The 19,884-nt window shown below is 38.2% G+C and overlaps 4 protein-coding genes across 6 annotated transcripts in view; all 4 read right to left on the bottom strand.

Moving 5' to 3' along the window:
• Positions 1 to 19,884, bottom strand: part of LOC103940277 (disease resistance protein RPV1-like) — a 51,682-nt gene extending 31,798 nt beyond the window's left edge. Inside the window, exons 1-6 of one of the 3 annotated variants that reach the window (XM_048590648.1) lie at positions 18,882 to 19,884; positions 17,645 to 18,749; positions 17,077 to 17,496; positions 14,074 to 16,988; positions 13,856 to 13,973; positions 12,940 to 13,760 (exon numbers count right to left, since the gene is read on the bottom strand). In XM_048590648.1, the coding sequence (XP_048446605.1) occupies positions 14,487 to 16,988; positions 17,077 to 17,496; positions 17,645 to 18,749; positions 18,882 to 19,354 (4,500 nt within the window). In that variant the 5' untranslated portion in view covers positions 19,355 to 19,884 and the 3' untranslated portion in view covers positions 12,940 to 13,760; positions 13,856 to 13,973; positions 14,074 to 14,486. Of the gene's footprint in view, positions 1 to 12,939; positions 13,974 to 14,073; positions 16,989 to 17,076; positions 17,497 to 17,644; positions 18,750 to 18,881 lie in introns of those variants that run through there. The other 2 variants (XM_048590646.1, XM_048590647.1) reach the window with 2 other exon arrangements.
• On the bottom strand, positions 109 to 4,690 carry LOC108866266 (disease resistance protein RPV1-like). Its single transcript, XM_048590654.1, has 3 exons — positions 2,704 to 4,690; positions 2,118 to 2,599; positions 109 to 467 (listed from the first exon to the last, which is right to left on the bottom strand). Exon 1 carries the CDS (start codon positions 4,674 to 4,676, stop codon positions 3,117 to 3,119), a length of 1,560 nt encoding a protein of 519 aa, XP_048446611.1. The 5' UTR covers positions 4,677 to 4,690; the 3' UTR covers positions 109 to 467; positions 2,118 to 2,599; positions 2,704 to 3,116.
• On the bottom strand, positions 4,734 to 5,633 carry LOC125480166 (disease resistance protein RPV1-like). The gene has a single exon (XM_048590655.1). The coding sequence runs from the start codon at positions 5,586 to 5,588 to the stop codon at positions 4,734 to 4,736; it is 855 nt and encodes a 284-aa protein (XP_048446612.1). The 5' UTR covers positions 5,589 to 5,633.
• On the bottom strand, positions 5,460 to 9,506 carry LOC103935473 (disease resistance protein RPV1-like). Its single transcript, XM_048590653.1, has 4 exons — positions 8,828 to 9,506; positions 7,582 to 8,695; positions 6,939 to 7,358; positions 5,460 to 6,850 (listed from the first exon to the last, which is right to left on the bottom strand). Exons 1-4 carry the CDS (start codon positions 9,298 to 9,300, stop codon positions 5,636 to 5,638), a joined length of 3,222 nt encoding a protein of 1,073 aa, XP_048446610.1. The 5' UTR covers positions 9,301 to 9,506; the 3' UTR covers positions 5,460 to 5,635.

The following is a 19,884-nucleotide window of genomic DNA, read 5'->3' on the forward strand; positions in this document are numbered from 1 at the left end:
AAAAAATCCAGAGAAACAAACAACGACCCAGAAAATTGTCGATTCTACAAAACCCAGATGGAAAAATTCGAAGTTCTTCCGATTTGCAAAGATAAACAGTCAACCACAAACAACATAAGCTATACTTATTGAACAAAGCTTTCCCCTTTTTATCTGAGACAATGTAAAAATAGAAGACTTTTCATCCGAAAAGAGCATTTTCCCAGGAAATAACAACCCAGCTGAGAAAATCCTGGGTTTTACAAGACCCAGGTGGGAAATCTCAAAATTCTTCTGATTAAAAAACAAGTACACAAATTTAAACAAACAATGCTTTCTGGACAATAAACTTGAAAAAACTACAAAACGAGTATCAAAGTCAAACCTTCTTTAACTTCAAGATGGAATGCAGATCTCGAAGACCTTTCGCTGTTGGAAGGCAGAAAGCTCGCAGCGAGGGAGCTCGTCGCCTGCTCTTGCATTTCTATCTGCTAAATCCAATCAAACAGAGAGTGAGAAATAAAACCGAATTTTCTGCCGGAACAAAATTAAAAGAGCAGGACATTAAAGTTGAAGAATCAAGTAAGATAGAACCATTAAGAAATAGAATAACGGTTAGTTTGATAAATGCATTTAATTAGACTACTTTCAAGTACATTAATAATATTGTACTAATAAATCCTAGATATTCGGTCTAAAATACTTTAATTTATGTAGTTTGTTATACTATTAATATATAAGATAAAGTTCATAAATATTTTTCTTTTAAAAATAAAATATAATTAATGATTCACCTTTATTTGTTAAAAAAAATTAAATTAATGGCACATCTAATATTATACTATTTTCAATCATTTCACACGGTCACAGCTATTCAACATAAAAGTTTACCAGACATTATAATACTGCTTTTTTTTTTTTTTTCAAAAGTATTTTTATAAAAAAATTTACCAAACACTCTACTGTTTTATTTCACAGCTACTTGTAAAAACAATTTTTTTTTCGAAGTACAATAATAACAAACCACCGCCCTCTTGATCACTTTTTATATTGAACATTATTTCTTTCCTTTATAATATTTGATTAAAGATTTTCAAACTTTGATTAAGCCGCTCCAACAAATGCCACGTCAGCATTTTCAATTTATTCAAAATATTGAAATTAAAATGCTATTTATTAATTTCCTAATTTAAGGATTTTGGGTTTATCGCATCATTGACGTCTATGATACCTGAGGCACAAGGGCCTTAAAGCTTTTTCATTTTTCTTTTAACCCAAAAAAGGTAATTGTACCTGGTAATTTTTTTGGTGTAATATGTGCAAGAATAATATTATTTTACGTACCAAATGAGTGGAACGTCCCAAATATACATTACATAATGTACCAAAATAATAGTATGCTTCATGCTTCCGTTTTCAAAATGTGCCAATATAAAATGACGAACTAAGTTTGACAACAGATAACATATAAGCTTTTATTGCATCTGAAGAAGTTGTACAAACCGAATGACTAGTATGTCTATAAAATTTAAAAATCAAGCACCTATTTCAAAATGCCCCCTAAAAATATGAAAGTGATTCGATCAGGCACCTTTTGAATTTAGCTAGAAAGTGCGAAAAAGGAGTATGGGTGACAAGGAAAAAACAAATTTGTATTTTTATAAAAGGACTAGCTAGTGGGGAAGGCACAGAAGTCTATCTTTCTATGTAAATTTTTTATTCGTATGAGTAATTAATCGTGTCCCCTTTGTGCTGTGTTCATGTCAACACAAACCTGAGACATTTGGAAGACTAATTAAAGGTACTTGGTATTTATGTCTGGTGGCTGCAAAGTTACTACAACTCTACAAAGTGCTTATGATCGACCTGCTAACTCAACTGAACTACAAATTGGATCACCGGAAAATGGTCTGACCGATACGAAGTCAATGACCCAATGCAAATCAGATCGTTACGTAATAAGGAAAAAGAAAATTATGCTTTTTGTGTTTTCACATCTTCTTCCAGGAAATTTAAGGAAACGACCCCTCTTATTTATTATTAATGTTTACAGTAGAGCAACGTTGGTGGTTTAGGTACTTAGTCATTAGACAAGAAGGAAATATGTAAGGATTGAGAATAGTCAGAAAGCGGCTTACCAGATTGCTCCCCCTAACAATTGGCATAAAAGAGACGAACTCCACACCTTATGATGCCAAGCTGCAGAACTGACCCCAGGATACCATGATTTGTCTCCATCTCTTAGTTCAACTCTAAATGTCACCTTCGTGGTATAGCGCTCACTTGGCTGCACTTCTTTTTTCCATGGAAGATATCCCATGAACATGTGATCTGACTCAAGTAACCTGCCCCTTTGGATGCTCAAATCAACCGTATCAAATCTTAAACTGTGCTTGCCGTGCTCTCCTTCGAAGGTACAAAAACACAGAGCAGATAGACCAGATGTATAACGTGCATACTTGAACTTAGTAACACCGCACACAGCGAATCCCAAAATCTTAAGATCCGAGACTGGTGGTGGATGCACAGTTACTGAAGATCCACTGCACTGATGACTGAACCAATCTGAAAGCTTACTTCCAGGAAGATACATAATCAAGGAAAGAGGTTGCAGATTACCCTGCAGAATGAAAACGAAGGTAAATTGGACTTGCATTAGATATGTTTCGTACTTTTGCACGTGTATAGAGAGAGAGAGAGAGAGAGAGAGAGAGAGAGAGAGACCTGGTGAGCTTCCACAATATCTTCAAATAGATTTTGCACCAGCTGGAAGCAGTTTGAAAATGTCCAGTAAATATTCTTGTGAAAAAACTTGCTTGGTCTTGAAACAAATTCCAAAGCTGTGCAATCATGGGCATCTATGAACCTTATAGTTGATGAAAGCTCTGGTATTGAATGCAGTCTCTTGCAACCTTCCAATTTGAGAGATGTTAAACAATGAAGCCGATTTATTTCTGCAGGCAAGCTCTCAAAATTGTTTCTGCACAGGTCTAATGCTTCCACTGATGATTAATGAGCATTATCCGACGATTCCAACACCTCAAACCTTGGGCAACGAAAAAGACTAACATACTGAAGGAACTTGAGATCACAAATGCTGCTTGGAAGACTATTGAGTTTTTTGCAATCTCTTAGGTTCAAGTAACAAGCCCTGGAAGATTTCTAATTGAAGAAGGCAGTTCTTTAATTGCAGTCCCATCTAAATATAACTCTGATAGATTCTCCATATCATCTGAAATATCTGGAAACTTCTCAAGTTTTGAGCAGCCTGAAAGATTAAGGGTTTGAAGAGATCCCATATGAATGCTGCTCGGCAGGCTCTTGAGTTCTTGACACCCAGATAGGTCCAAAACAGTAAGGCCCGTGAGCTTATTAATTGACAAAGGCAGTTCTTTAATCGCAGTCCTATCTAAATAAAGCTCTGATAGCTTCTCCATAACATCTGAAATATCTGGAAACTTCTCGAGGCTTGAGCAACCAGAAAGATAAAGGGTTTGAAGAGATCCCATACGAATGCTGCTCGGCAGGCTCTTGAGTTCTCGACACCCATATAGATCCAAAACAGTAAGGCCCGTGAGTTTATTAATTGACGAAGGTAGTTCTTTAATCGCAGTCCCACCTAAATAAAGCTTTGATAGCTTCTCCATAACATCTGGAATATCTGGAAACTTCTCAAAGTTTGAGCAACCATAAAGACTAAGGGTTTGAAGAGATCCCATACGAATGCTGCTCGGCAGGCTCTTAAGTTCTTGACACCCAGTTAGGTCCAAAAAAGTAAGGCCCATGAGTTTATTCATTGATGAAGGCAGTTCTTTAATCGCAGTCCCATCTAAATAAAGCTCTGATAACTTCTCCAAAACATTTGAAATGTCTGGAAACTTCTCAAGGTTTGAGCAACCAGAAAGCTTAAGGGTTTGAAGGGATCCCATATGAATGCTGCTCGGCAGGCTCTTGAGTTCTTGACACCCAGATAGTTCCAAAACAGTAAGGCCCGTGAGTTTATTAATCGACAAAGGCAGTTCTTTAATCGCAGTCCCATCTAAATAAAGCTCTGATAGATTCTCCATAGCATATGAAATATCTGGAAACTTTTCAAGATTTGAACAACCAGAAAGCTTAAGGGTTTGAAGGGATCCCACATGAATGCTACTTGGCAGGCTCTTAAGTTCTTGACACCCAGATAGGTCCAAAAAAGTAAGGCCCGTGAGTTTATTAATTGACGAAGGCAGTTCTTTAATCGCAGTCCCATCTAAATATAACTTTGATAGATTCTGCATAGCATCTGAAATCTCTGGAAACTTCTCAAGGTTTGAGCAACCAGAAAGATTAAGGGTTTGAAGAGATCCCATATGAATGCTGCTAGACAGGCTCTTGAATTCTTGACACCAAGATAGGTTCAAAACAGTAAGGCCCGTGAGTTTATTAATTGACGAAGGCAGTTCTTTAATGGCAGTCCCATCTAAATATAACTCTGATAGATTCTCCATAGCATCTGAAATCTCTGGAAACTTCTTAAAGTTTGAGCAACCAGAAAGATTAAAGGTTTGAAGAGATCTCAAATGAATGCTGCTCGGCAGGCTCTTGAGTTCTTGACACCCAGATAGTTCCAAAACAGTAAGGCCCGTGAGTTTATTAATCGACAAAGGCAGTTCTTTAATCGCAGTCCCATCTAAATAAAGCTCTGATAGCTTCTCCATAGCATCCGAAATATCTGGAAATTTTTCAAGATTTGAACAACCAGAAAGCTTAAGGGTTCAAAGGGATCCCACATGAATGCTACTTGGCAGGCTCTTAAGTTCTTGAGACCCAGATAGGTCCAAAAAAGCAAGGCCCGTGAATTTATTAATTGACGAAGGCAGTTCTTTAATGGCAGTGCTATGTAAATATAACACTAATAGATTCCCCATAACATCTGAAATATCTGGAAACTTCTCAAAGTTTGAGCAACCAGAAAGATGAAGGTTTCGAAGAGATCCCATATGAATATTGCTCGGCAAGCTCTTGAGTTTTCGACACCCAGATAGGGTCAAAACAGTAAGGCCCGTGAGTTTATTAATTGACGAAGGCAGTTCTTTAATGGCAGTCCCATCTAAATAAAGCTCTAATAGCTTCTCCATAACATCTGAAATATCTGGAAACTTCTCAAGGTTTGAGCAACCAGAAAGATCAAGAGTTTGAAGAGATCCCATATGAATGCTGCTCGGCAGGCTCTTGAGTTCTCGACACCCAGATAAGTTCAAAACAGTAAGGCCCGTGAATTTATTAATCGACGAAGGCAGTTCTTTAATGGCAGTCCCATCTAAATAAAGCTCTAATAGCTTCTCCATAACATCTGAAATATCTGGAAACTTCTCAAGGTTTGAGCAACCAGAAAGATCAAGAGTTCGAAGAGATCCCATATGAATGTTGCTCGGCAGGCTCTTGAGTTCTCGACACCCAGATAAGTTCAAAACAGTAAGGCCCGTGAATTTATTAATCGACGAAGGCAGTTCTTTAATGGCAGTCCCATCTAAATAAAGCTCTGATAGCTTCTCCATAACATCTGAAATATCTGGAAACTTCTCAAGGTTTGAGCAACCAGAAAGATCAAGAGTTTGAAGAGATCCCATATGAATGCTGCTCGGCAGGCTCTTGAGTTCTCGACACCCAGATAGGTTCAAACAGTAAGGCCCGTGAGTTTATTAATCGACGAAGGCAGTTCTTTAATCGCAGTCCCACCTAAATAAAACTTTGATAGCTTCTCCATAACATCTGAAACATCTGGAAACTTTTCAAGGTTTGAGCAACCAGAAAGATCAAGAGTTTGAAGAGATCCCATATGAATGCTGCTCGGCAGGCTCTTGAGTTCTCGACACCCAGATAGGTTCAAAACAGTAAGGCCCGTGAGTTTATTAATCGACGAAGGCAGTTCTTTAATCGCAGTCCCACCTAAATAAAACTTTGATAGCTTCTCCATAACATCTGAAACATCTGGAAACTTTTCAAGGTTTGAGCAACCAGAAAGATTAAGGGTTTGAAGAGATCCCAAATGAATGCTGCTCGGCAGGCTCTTGAGTTCTCGACAGCCTCTTAGGTTCAAAATAGTAAGGCCTGTGAGTTTATTAATTGACGAAGACAGTTCTTTAATGGCAGTCCCATCTAAATATAACTCTGCTAGATTCTCCATAGCATCTGAAATCTCTGGAAACTTTTCAAGGTTTAAGCAACCAGAAAGATTAAGGGTTTGAAGAGATCCCAAATGAATGCTGCTCGGCAGGCTCTTGAGTTCTTGACAGCCTCTTAGGTTCAAAATAGTAAGGCCTGTGAGTTTATTAATTGACGAAGACAGTTCTTTAGTTGCAATCCCATCTAAACGAAGCTCTGATAGCTTCTCCATAACATCTGAAATCTCTGGAAACTTTTCAAGGTTTAAGCAACCAGAAAGATTAAGGGTTTGAAGAGATCCCAAATGAATGCTGCTCGGCAGGCTCTTGAGTTCTCGACACCAAGATAGGTTCAAAACAGTAAGGCCCGTGAGTTTATTAAATGACGAAGGCAGTTCTTTAATGGCAGTCCCATCTAAATATAACTCTGCTAGATTCTCCATAGCATCTGAAATCTCTGGAAACTTCTCAAAGTTTGAGCAACAAGAAAGATTAAGGGTTTGAAGAGATCCCATATGACTGATGCTCGGCAGGCTCTTGAGTTTGTGACAGACTCCTAGATTCAATATAACAAGGTTTTTCAGAGCTGAAATGGATGGGTCAACCTCATATAACCTTGTACAACCTTTGAGATTTAGTTCCTCAAGACTTGTAGCCTTTGTGAAGTCGGGGGTTTTCTTAAGGTATATACAATTACTTAAGTCGATGAATTTCAAATTTTCCAGAGGCTGTTAAAAAGTCCAAGAAAACATGCACAACACATCTCAGAACCTAAACACTGAAAATAAATATATTTATGTAAATGAAAAATCATACCTCGGCTCCTTTCCAAAGTTGTTCGATGCAACTATTGCTCATGTCAAGGTTTACAAGATTCTTGAACTGAAAGTTGGATGGCCAAGACTTGAGGGGGCAACCACGCCAGAGGAGACACCTCAACTGAGAACATTGGAACTTTAAGTCTGCAATCCAGCGTTTTATGAAGCAATCATGTGGAGCTCGATGGTCAAATGAATCCCCCAATGTAAACTCATCTTCTGCTTCACTTGAAGTGTGACTGTCAAATGAATCCTTGGATACAAACCCATATTTGTCAAAGTCCTTGGTGTAAGTATAAGCGCCATCATGGATCATGAGCAGTCTTAGTTTTTTCATACTAACAAAAGCTTCGGTATTTGAGCATCCCTCTTTAAAGATTGCTGAATCCAGGATTATGCCTTCAACTGCTTCTGTAGCCTGGATAAACCAACAATGTAAATTAAAGTGAAGGAAAACACCAAGAACCTTATTGAATATTATAAAAAATGTAGCCTGGATAAACCCACAAAGTAAATTAAAGTGAAGGAAAACACCAAGAACCTTATTGAATATTATAAACAATGCATGTTTGCTATAAAATAGATTTTGGCCGAAAGCTGAAGCTTTCTACGAAACATTGCACAAGAAAAAGATATCTCACTGTATTTTGAGTCAGCACATGATGAACATCTTCATAACTCCACAACCTACTTCTTCTCCCAGGCTCTTTGATAGATTCTTGGCGAACGATTTCCCGACACATTTCCTCTAGTAAATCATGCATCTCCAGTTGCCCCTCCTCCGAGACAGATATGAGAGCTTGGTCGATTAGAACTCCTATTCCAGTATGAGGATAGAAACCACAGCTGTCCAGAATTGCAGTTGCATGGTCTTTTTTCATTCCTTTAAGGAAACATGCAATATCTAGAAGGATGTCCTTCTCTGTTTCGTCGAGTCCATCGAAGCTTGTTTTAAGCACATCATTAATTCCCCTTTGTGGGATTTTCCTTATTTTTTCTAACACATCTTCCCACTGGCGTACAGTTTTGTTATGAAGAAAAGCTCCCAAGACTTTGAGTGCTAAAGGCAGACCTTGAGCGTAGTGTAAGACACGCCTTGAGAGCTGAATCAGCTGATCATAATTTAAGGTGGGTTGGTTTGTTCTGAAGGCGTGCTTCCTAAAGAGCTCCAGAGCTTCGGAATCACTGAAAATCTCAGGCTTATAGATCGCATTAGCTCCACTTAGTAATTGCAAATCTCTCGTTGTTATAATGATTCTACTACCACCACCATAGGAATGTTGCTTTCCTAGTAAAGCTTCAATTTGGTCTAATTTGTTCACATCATCAACAACAAATAGAACTTTTCTCTGACCTAGGCTCTTCAACATCACCTTGAAACCTTTACTCAAAATGTCCGAACTCACCACCTTGTTATTCGAGATAGTTGATAGAAGTTGTGTCTGCATATGTAGTTCGCCATGATTCTTGAAACCCTCCTTGACATTGTCAAGAAAGCAACAAGCTTCAAATTGACAAGCGATTTCATCATAAATAGCTCTAGCGATAGTTGTTTTGCCTAGACCACCCATACCCCATATTCCGACAATACGAGCACCATCCTTATGCAACCCAGGAGGATCAGGATATAACAATAAATGCATTTTACGCATATGAGAATCCATTCCAATCAATCCATTATCTTTGCTTGACGAGATTTCGATCAATCTCTCAAATATATCATCCACAATTTCCTCAATAAGCTTGGCATCATCCCTATGTAATAAGAAAAACAGCATTGCCAATTTTGTAAAGAAAATATACATTATACAGTGACACCGAATTAAACTAGATGCTTTAAAAATCCCAATTCAAAAGTAATTAAGAATATAATCGAACAGTAATTACTCGTATTTTCGCGAATCCCAGCCGGATAAATTGGCAGCTCTGGTTAGCGCGGACCTCCAGCTTTCCACCTCTTTCATTTCGGCGCTCGATTCACCTTCGTTTTGAGGAAAAGCTTCTGCAAAACTTCTCTTGAGCTTACGAACTTCAGATGGATCAACTTGGTAGAAAATCGGCACCACTATCTGCTTCTTTGCATCCATGCACTCCAGGATTTTGACCAGTTCTTTCAAGCACCACGTCGAAGAAGCGTAGTCCTGGGAGAAAACCACGATCGAAAGCCTCGACGACTCGATAGCCGCAAGGAGTTCCGAAAGGTCGTTGCCTTTTCTGAGCTCTTCGGCGTCGATGAAGGTGTTGATTGCTTTCCGACGCAGAGCACTGTAGAGATGACCGACGAAGATCTTGCGAGTGTCTTCGCCTCTGAAATTCAGGAAGACGTCGTATTTCCATGAGGAAGACGAAGAAGCGGCCATTCACAATTAACAGGAAGAATATCGACAGCCGATGGTCAGCTATCGACTCGCCTAATGCTACGTAAAAGCTGAAATGTCCGATTGAGCGTCAGCTTTTGGAGTTGGGTTAGCCACCAGCCGCACTCATAAAAAATAAAAAAAAATAGACAGAGAAAAAGAAAAAGCTACCAGCCGCACCGAGAAAGAGATAAGGTTAAAAAAAGAAAAAGACAGAACAAGCCAAAGGTTTAATTCATTTCATAAACAAAAAAAAAAATACATACTACGATTTAGTAATATTATTTTTTATTTTTAATTAGAAAATTTTAAGTATGATTTACATAAAAAATAAATTTAAATCATATTATTAATAATTCATCCCCTTTTCTTAGCAAATAAAATCATTTTTAAATAAAAAGAGTCTTTATCTTCTCCCAAAAGCTAAGTCAAACAAACGACTTTGAAACTCTAGTGCTGAGTCACTATAAGAATAAAGGAAAAGCAGTGGGTCATCATGAGGTCCTACAGGATTTGGCTCCCATACAGATCCAAATTACGAGAATTATAGAGATTTTCGTATCTTAATCGTTCATCGTATATCGTACGATCATAAATTTTTTTATTTAAAATTAAACATAAATAATATCTAACATGACCGTACAATATATAATTAACAATTGAAAAATAAAAATCTCAAAAATCCCTACAAAAAAAAAATTGAAGATGATCCTCATCCCCTACCATGACGAGGCTACGAGAGTCAATGAATCAATGACGAGGTTAATGCACGTTTTTTCTAATAAAAACATGAATAATTAAAATCCACCGCTCCTCTTGATCACTTTTTAGATTGAACATTAATTATTTCCCTTTAAATATTTGATTAAGCTGCTCCAACTGATGCCACCTCAGCATTTTCAATTTATTCAAAATATTGAAATTAAAATGCTATTTGTTGATTTCCTAATTTGAGGATTTTGGGTTTATCGCATCATTGACGTCTATGATACGTAAGTTTTTTTTCTTCTTAATTGTCACAGTTTTAAGTTGTACTCAAAATATGTTCAGAAACTTTATTCTAATATGGTAATTTAATTTAATTAATTAATAAAATTAAAGAACAAACTTAGAATGGTAAATTATTGATGGGGCTAAAAAATAACCCTCTTCGGTTGGAGATGGTATATAATTATGGTCTGACACTGTTTGTTAAAGAATAATTTATTGCAATGCTATAATCTGGACGGGAACTAAACATAGCCATTTCGGTTGGAGATGACCTTAACAAAAAATAAATAAATAAATTGGACCTTCTAATTTTTTGGGTATAATATGTGCAAAAATAATATTATTTTATGTAACATATGAGTGGAACATCTTGATTATGAAAAATATCAAGCACCTATTTCAAAACATCCCTTAAAAATATGAAAGTTATTGTTCGATCAGGTACCTTTCATTCTATTTATTCGGATTTAGCTAGAAAATGCGAAGGAGTATGAAAAGGACAAAACAAATTTGTTGTTTTTTAAAAGGGACTCGCTGGTGGGGAAGACACAAAAATCTATTTTTTCATTGACTTGAAGATTCATAGAGACATTTCAAACAAAACAAATTTGTTTGAGTTTGGGAATAATCGTGTCAACCCATTTAACATGGTTAATAAGAGTTTGTGTTTTGATCTAACCCACCTAATCCGAAAGTGACGTACTCTTTAGCGCGCTTACATAATCGCGTTACTCGGTAACTCGTGTGCGATCTAGTTAAGTTGAATGTGAAATGACAATTTTAACCACTTTTTTTTATGTAAATTTTGTATTCGTATGAGTAATTAATCGTGTTGTCTTTGTGCTGTGTTCATGTCAACACGAACTTGAGACATCTGGAAGAGTAATTAAGGGTACTTGGTATTTATGGCTGGTGGCTGCAAAGTTACAACAACTATACAAAGTGCTTATGATCGAGCTGCTAACTCAACTGAAATACAAATTGGATCACCGGAAAATGGTCCGACCGACACGAAGTCAATGAGCCAATGCCAATTAAATCATTACGTAAAGTACACTAATTTGGTTTTCGAACTCAGCAAATCTTAAATGACCCTTCTTTTTATTTATTATTAATTTTTACAGTAGAGCAAAGTTGGTGGTTTAGGTAATTAGTTATTAGAGAAGAGGATAATCTGTAAGAATCGAATGCAAAACAAATCCGTAAGGATCGAATTCGTATCAAAATGTATACGCATTATTATTTTTCGTCACTATAATAAAGCGACATATGCAAATCCCATGAGTTTAATTTGTATTAACATGTTTTTTTTAGTAAAAATGATATTCTATACTATCTACAGTTTTCCTTTTTGACTTTGTTAAAGAAACCCCGACTGTGTGAGATGAAATTTTATTAAAATAAAAAGGCAAATGCACCTAGTGTAACCAAACAAAAAAAAAAAAAAAAAGGATATTCTACACTAAGCTATATCGTTCAATTATGTTGAATCTTCACCTGCATACCCAACAACTTCTTTGTAAATTAGAAATATATTCCGATCTCGCTATTCACATGAAAAATGAGTTAGAGTGATTGAAAATATCCTCGAGTTAAGTGTTAGCTTCGCACATATGTGTCATGTCTAATAGCATCGTTTGGCTTCTAAACTACTATCACATTATTAATGGTACAACTCTGAAATCTTTCATTTGTATGACGAGGATAATGCGCATTTTCTATTAAAAATATGAAAGTTGTTGTATGATGTACCTTTTATTGTATTTTTGTTCGGATGTACCTTTCATTGTTTTTGCTTGAATTTGGGTGTGCCAAGAAAGAGTAGAGGCAACAATTTTGGATAGATTCGATAATCCGACTTGAAAAAGACAAAAAATAAATTTGTTTGAGTTGGGCATAATCGTGCTGACCCATTTAACATGGTTAATAAGAGTTTGTGTTCCCATCCAACCCACCTAATTCGAAAGTGACATACATTTTAGCACGCTTACACAATTGCGTAACAAAATAACTCATGTGTAATTATTTAAGTTGAATGTGAAATGATAGTTTAACCTTTTTCTTTCATGTAAACTTTGTATTCAAGCTTTCAACCAATTATATTATTACACTTGGTGTGCCGAGCCGTATGTCAAGCACACTGAAAAATCTATCGTTTATGTCAAGTTGTCAACATGAACCTGAAACGTCCGGAAGAGTAATTAAGGGTACTTGGCATTTATGTCTTGTGGCTGCAAAGTTATTACAGCTCTAAAAAGTGAGATTCTAATTTCTAAATTCATATGGAACAGAATTGGGCAATTAAAAACTTAATTCTTCTAATTAATCTTGTCTTCATGAGGAACATAAATGTGTTGCAACTGAATTTTTCAATTTCAGCACATCGAGCCATTTCTCTTGTTCTAATTTTCAAGTAACATTACAAGAAGCTCATCTCAACCTCTATCAATGTCATTGGATGACTTGCATTATCTGAATTGGCACTTCCAAATACAAGAAGCTCCTTTCCACCTTCACTGGGTTCAGTGTGTTGTGCGGAAATGCTAATTTGAAACCAATAAACTAATACGGAAAAATATGACAAAACAAACAATTAAAAATGACACAAAGATTTATACTGGTTCGGCGTAAGCCTACATCCAGTTCGGGGGGCAGCGAGGAAGTTCCACTAATAAACATAAGGAAAAGGAGATTACAAAGAGTGCTCTCAAACTCAAACCCAAAATACACCCAGATACACTCACAAATAGAAGAGGGAAAAAACGAATCAAAAACAAAATGTTTGTCTCTCTAATTGGTTTCACTCTTACAGAACCTTAAACGTCTCATCCAAATTGCACAATGCCAGGCTTTATATACGAGCACTAAAAAGACCTAGCATGTGATCCGCATATGCCAACTAAAGAGCCACAACAGTTTGGGTTTACGTCCGCGTTGAAAGGGTCGAGACCCAACAGGACTGAGCCATCAAACCCAACACAGAATTGTTCTCTTCAGTTTTCCTTTGCCCCATCAGGCAGTACCAATCTTTTAGAATACAAATCCTCAGCGTCAGAGGTATCACTTCCATTTTGTTCACCCTCGTTATAGCAACAACCCTCACGGTTCCTCTCAGAATGAGCAACTCTTACCAGTGATTTGCCAAAAGCACGAAGTTCGGCTTCAGAATTCTCATGATGATAGTGTTGTTCTTGAAAGTGGAATTGTTCCGGCTGTATCATGCTTCAATAACGCACCACCTCAAATTTGGGATAAAAGGGACCACACGGCTTCCAATTAGCTTCCTCTCACAATTGGCATAAAAGAGATTATGCACCTCCTCACAATTGGCATAAAAGAGACGAACTCCACTCCTTCTGATGCGATGCTGCTGAACTGGTGCCCCAGAATCACATAATCTGACTCAAGTAACCTGCCCCTTGTGATGCTCAAATCAAGCAAATCAAAGCAGAAACCATGCTCGCCATGCTCTCCTTTGAAGGTACAAAAACACAGAGCAGATAGATCAGATGTATAATGTGCAACTTGAACTTAGTAACACCGCACAAAGCGAATCCTAAAATCTTACGATCCGAGACTGGTGGTAGATGCACAGTTACAGAAGATCTGCTACACTGATGGCTGAACCAATCTGAAAGTTTACTTCCAGAAAGATACATAAACAAGGAAAGAGGTTGCAGATTACCCTGCAGAATGAAAACAAAGGTAAACTGGACTTGCATTAGATATGTTTCGTACTTTCGCACGTAGAGAGAGAGAGAGAGAGAGAGAGAGAGAGAGAGAGACCTGATGAGCTTCCACAATATCTTCAAATAGATTTTGCACCAGCTGGAAGCAGTTTGAAAATGTCAAGTAAAGATTCTTGGGAAAAAAAACTTGCTTGATCTTGAAACAGTTTCCAAAGCTGTGCAATCATGGGCATCTATGAACCTTATAGTAGATGAAATCTCTGGTATTGATTTCAGTCCCTTGCAACCTTCCAATTTGAGACTTGTTAACCAATGAAGCCAATTCATTTCTGCAGGCAAGCTCTCAAAATTGTTTCTGCAGAGTTCTAATATATTCAATAATGATAAATGAGCAATACCCAATAATTCCAACACCTCAAACTTTGGGCAACCAGAAAGACTAAGATAGTGAAGGGACTTGAGATCACAAATGCTGCTTGGGAGACTTGAGTTTTCTGCAATCTCTTACGTTCAACGTAACAAGCGCTGGAAGATTTCCAAAACAGTAAGGCCCGTGAGTTTACTAATTGACAACGGCAGTTCCTTAATTGCAGTCCCATCTAAGTATAACTCTGATAGATTCTCCATAGCATCTGAAATCTCTGGAAACTTCTCAAGGTTTGAGCAACCAGAAAGATTAAGGGTTTGAAGAGATCCCATATGAATGCTGCTCGGCAGGCTCTTGAGTTCTTGACACCCAAATAGGTCCAAAACAGTAAGGCCCGTGAGTTTATTAATTGATGAAGGCAGTTCTTTAATGGCAGTCCCATCTAAATATAACTCTGATAGATTCTCCATAGAATCTGAAATCTCTGGAAACTTCTCAAGGTTTGAGCAACCAGAAAGATCAAGGGTTCGAAGAGATCCCATGTGAATGCTGCTTGGCAGGCTATTGAGTTCTTGACACCCAGATAGGTCCAAATGCGTAAGGCCCATGAGTTTATTAATTGACGAAGGCAGTTCCTTAATCGCAGTCCCATCTAAATAAAGCTGTGATAGCTTCCCCATAACATCTGAAATATCTGGAAACTTCTCCAAGTTTGAGCAACCAGAAAGATTAAGGGTTAGAAGAGATCCCATATGAATGCTGCTTGGCAGGCTCTTGAGTTTTCGACACCCAGATAGGTCCAAAACAGTAAGGCCCGTGAGTTTATTAATTGATGAAGGCAGTTCTTTAATGGCAGTCCCACCTAAATAAAGGTTTGATAGCTTCTCCATAACATCTGAAATATCTGGAAACTCCTCAAAGTTTGAGCAACCACAAAGATAAAGGGTTTGAAGAGATCCCATATGAATGATGCTTGTTAGGCTCTTGAGTTCTTGACACCCAGATAGGTTCAAAACAATATGGCCCATGAGTTTATTAATTGACGAAGGCAGTTCTTTAATGGCAGTCCCATCTAAACATAACCCTGATAGATTTTCAATAATATCTAAAATCTCTGGAAGCTCCTCAAGGTTTGAGCAACCAGAAAGATTAAGGGTTTGAAGAGATCCCATATAAATGCTGCTTGGCAGGCTCTTGAGTTCTTGACACCAAGATAGGTCCAAAACAGAAAGGCCCGTGAGTTTGTTAATTGACGAAGGCAGTTCTTTAATGGCAGTGCTATCTAAATGTAACCTTGATAGATTCCCCATAACATCTGAAATATCCGGAAACTTCTCAAGGTTTGAGCAACCAGAAAGACGAAGGGTTTGAAGAGATCCCATATGAATGCTGCTCGGCAGGCTCTTAAGTTCTTGACACCCATATAGGTCCAAAACAGTAAGGCCCGTGAGTTTATTAATTGACGAAGGCAGTTCTTTAATCGCAGTCCCATCTAAATAAAGCTTTGATAGCTTCTCCATAACATCTGAAATATCTGGAAATTTCTCAAGGTTTGAGCAACCAGAAAGCCTAAAGGTTTGAAGGGATCCCATATGAATGCTGCTCGGCAGGCTTTTGAGTTCTCGACAGCCTCTTAGGCCCAAAATTGTAAGGCCCGTGAGTTTATTAATTGATGAAGGCAGCTCTTTAATTGCAGTCCAATCTAAATAAAGCTTTGACAGCTCCTCCATAACTTCTGAAATCTCTGGAAACTTCTCAAGGTTTGAGCAACCAGAAAAATTAAGGGTTCGAAGAGATCCCATATGAATGCTGCTCGGCAGGCTCTTGAGTTCTCGACAGCCTCGTAGGTCCAAAACAGTAAGGCCCGTGAGTTTATTAATTGACGAAGGCAGTTCCTTAATCGCAGTCCCATCTAAATAAAGCTGTGATAGCTTCTCCATAACATCTGAAATATCTGGAAACTTCTCAAAGTTTGTGCAACCAGAAAGACGAAGGGTTTGAAGAGATCCCATCTGAATGCTGCTCGGCAGGCTCTTGAGTTCTTGAAACCCAGATAGGTCCAAAACAGTAAGGCCCGTGAGTTTATTAATTGACAAAGGCAGTTCTTTAATGGCAGTCCCATCTAAATATAACTCTGATAGATTCTCCATAACATCTGAACTATCTGGAAATTTCTCAAGGTTTGAGCAACCAGAAAGCTTAAAGGTTTGAAGGGATCCCATATGAATGCTGCTCGGAAGGCTTTTGAGTTCTCGACAGCCTCTTAGGTCCAAAATTGTAAGGCCCGTGAGTTTATTAATTGATGAAGGCAGCTCTTTAATTGCAGTCCCATCTAAATAAAGCTTTGACAGCTTCTTCATAACTTCTGAAATCTCTGGAAACATCTCAAGGTTTGAGCAACTAGAAAGATCAAGAGGTTGAAGAGATCCCATATGAATGATGCTCGGCAGGCTCTTGAGTTGTTTACAGTCTCGTAGATTCAATATAGCAAGGTTTTTCAGAGCTGAAATGGATAGGTCAACCTCAGATAAACTTGTACAACCTTCTAGATTTAGTTCCTCAAGACTTGTAGCCTTTGTGAAGTCGGGGGTTTTCTTAAGGTATTGACAATGACTTAAATTGATGAATTTCAACTTTTCCAGAGGCTGTTAAAAAGTCCAAGAAAACATGCAGAACACATCTCAGAACCTAAACATTGAAAATAAATGTATTTACGCAAATGAAAAATCGTACCTCAGCTCCTTTCCAAAGTTGTTCGATGCAACTATTGCTCATGTCAAGGTTTACAAGATTCTTGAACTGAAAGTTGGATGGCCAAGACTTGAGGGGGCAACCACGCCAGATGAGACACCTCAACTGAGAACATTGGAACTTTAAGTCCGCAATCCAGCGTTTTATGAAGCAATCATGTGGAGCTTGATGGTCAAATGAATCCCCGAATGCAAGCTCATCTTCTGCTTCACTTGAAGTTTGACTGTCAAATGAAACCTTGGATACAAACCCATATTCATCAAAGTACTGGGTGTAAGTATAAGCGCCATCACGGATCATGAGCAGTCTTAGTTTTGTCATACTAACAAAAGCTTCAGTATTTGAGCATCCCTCTTTAAAGATTGCTGAATCCAGGATTATGCCTTCAACTGCTTCTGTTGCCTGGATAAACCAACAATGTAAATTAAAGTGAAGGAAAACACCAAGAACCTTACTGAATATTATAAACAATGCATGTTTGCTATAAAATAGATTTTGGTCGAAAGCTGAAGTTTTCTACGAAACATTGCATAAGAAAAAGACATCTCACTGTATTTTGAGTCAGCACATGACGAACATCTTCATAACTCCACAACCTACTTCTTCTCCCAGGCTCTTCGATAAATTCTTGGCGAACGATTTCCCGACCCATTTCCTCTAGTAAATCATGCATCTCCAGTTTCCCCCACTCTGAGACAGATATGAGAGCTCGATCGATTAGAACTCCTATTCCATCATGAGGATAGAAACCAAAACTGTCCAGAATTGCAGTTGCATAGTCTTTTTTCACTCCTTTAAAGAAACATGCAATATCTAGAAAGATCTTCTTCTCTGTTTCATCTAATCCATCAAAGCTTGTTTTAAGCACATCATGAATTCCCCTTTGTGGGATTTTCCTTATTTTTTCTAACACATCTTCCCACTGGCGTACAGTTTTGTTATGAAGATGAGCTCCCAAGACTTTGAGTGCTAAAGGTAGACCTTGAGCATATTGTATGACACGCCTTGAGAGCTGACCATAATTTCGGGTGGGTTGGATTGTTCTGAAGGCGTGCTTCCTAAAGAGCTCCAGAGCTTCAGAATCACTGAAAATCTCAGGCTTGTAGGTTGCATCAGCTTCACTTAGTAATGTCGAATCTCTTGTTGTCATAATGATTCTACTTCCACCACCAAAGGAATGTTGCTTTCCTAGTAAAGCATCAATTTGGTCTAATTTGTCCACATCATCAACAACAATAAGAACTTTTCTCTGACCTAGGCTCTTTAACATCGCCTCGAAACCCTTATTTGAAATGTCCGAACTCACCACCTTGTTATTCGAGATACTTGCTAGAAGTTGTGTCTGCATATGTAGTTTGCCATTATTCTTGAAACCCTCCTTGACATTTTCAAGAAAGCAACAAGCTTCAAATTCACGAGCGATTTCATGATAAACAGCACTAGCGGCAGTTGTTTTGCCTAGACCACCCATACCCCATATTCCGACAATACGAACATCATCCTTATGCAACCCAGGAGGATCAGGATATAACAATAAATGTATTTTACGCATATGAGAATCCATTCCAATCAATCCATTATCTTTGCTTGACGAGACTTGGATCAATCTCTTAAATATGTCATCCACAATTTCCTCAATAAGCTTGGCATCATCCCTGTGTAATATGAAAAACAGCATTGCCAATTTTGCTAAGAAAATATACATTATACAGTGACACCGAATTAAACTAGATGCTTTAAAAATCCCAATTCAAAAGTAATTAAGAATATAATCGAACAGTAATTACTCGTATTTTCGCGAATCCCAGCCGGATAAATTGGCAGCTCTGGTTAGCGCGGACCTCCAGCTCTCCACCTCTTTCATTTCGGCGCTCGATTCACCTTCGTTTTGAGGTAAAGCTTCTGCAAAACTTCTCTTGAGCTTACGAACTTCAGATGGATCAACTTGGTAGAAAATCGGCACCACTATCTGCTTCTTTGCATCCATGCACGCCAGGATTTTGACCAGTTCTTTCAAGCACCACGTCGAAGAAGCGTAGTCCGGGGAGAAAACCACGATCGAAAGCCTCGACGACTCGATAGCCGCAAGGAGTTCCGAAAGGTCGTTGCCTTTTCTGAGCTCTTCGGCGTCGATGAAGGTGTTGATTGCTTTCCGACGCAGAGCACTGTAGAGATGGCCGACGAAGATCTTGCGAGTGTCTTCGCCTCTGAAATTCAGGAAGACGTCGTATTTCCATGAGGAAGACGAAGAAGCGGCCATTGACAATTAACAGGGAGAATATCGACAGCCGATGGTCAGCTATCGACTCGCCTAATGCAACGTAAAAGCTGAAATGGCCGATTGAGCGTCAGATTTTGGAGTTGGGAGTCAAACGATCGGCTGGAAAAATTGTACCCAAAAATATGATTCTGTTTGGCTCATCAGTGCGGCGATGTTGGATTCGTGCAGGATGATGGAGCATTCGTGTCCTGCACTTGTTGGGCTGTCTTTTGGTTTATCTCGTGCATCTGTTGGAGGTGCTGTGTTCGGATCCCTGCGGCCGTTCATCCGTTTGGCTCACCAGTACGGCGATGGGGACGACGACTTCAACAGTTTCTCTGCTGCTAGGGATTTGTTCTTCTTTGAGCTTTTGTTTCCGTTCGGGCCTAGTCTCTGTTTTCGGGCCTTGTTTCGTTTTCCTTGTGTTTTTTATTTTTTTCTTTTGTTTTAATGAAACATTAATGGAATGTTCACTTGACCAAAACCAAGAAGAAGAAAAAAATTAATATTAAGAATACTAAATTTTTTAA

Source organism: the organism of the source record quoted next, unplaced genomic scaffold, assembly GCF_019419815.1.
Source record: "Pyrus x bretschneideri cultivar Hongxiangsu unplaced genomic scaffold, Pyrus_bretschneideri_v1 Contig32, whole genome shotgun sequence".
Taxonomy (NCBI): domain Eukaryota; kingdom Viridiplantae; phylum Streptophyta; class Magnoliopsida; order Rosales; family Rosaceae; genus Pyrus; species Pyrus x bretschneideri.

Excerpts from the sequence above, each read along its gene's own strand:
- LOC125480166 (XM_048590655.1), bottom strand. The coding sequence starts at position 5,588 with ATGGGATCTCTTCAAACTCTTGATCTTTCTGGTTGCTCAAACCTTGAG.
- LOC108866266 (XM_048590654.1), bottom strand. The coding sequence starts at position 4,676 with ATGGAGAAGCTATCAGAGCTTTATTTAGATGGGACTGCGATTAAAGAA.
- LOC103935473 (XM_048590653.1), bottom strand. The coding sequence starts at position 9,300 with ATGGCCGCTTCTTCGTCTTCCTCATGGAAATACGACGTCTTCCTGAAT. Across the intron at positions 7,359-7,581 it reads ATGTGCTGACTCAAAATACA|GCTACAGAAGCAGTTGAAGG; the intron begins GTGAGATATCTT and ends TGGTTTATCCAG. Across the intron at positions 6,851-6,938 it reads AACTTTGGAAAGGAGCCGAG|CCTCTGGAAAATTTGAAATT; the intron begins GTATGATTTTTC and ends ACTTTTTAACAG.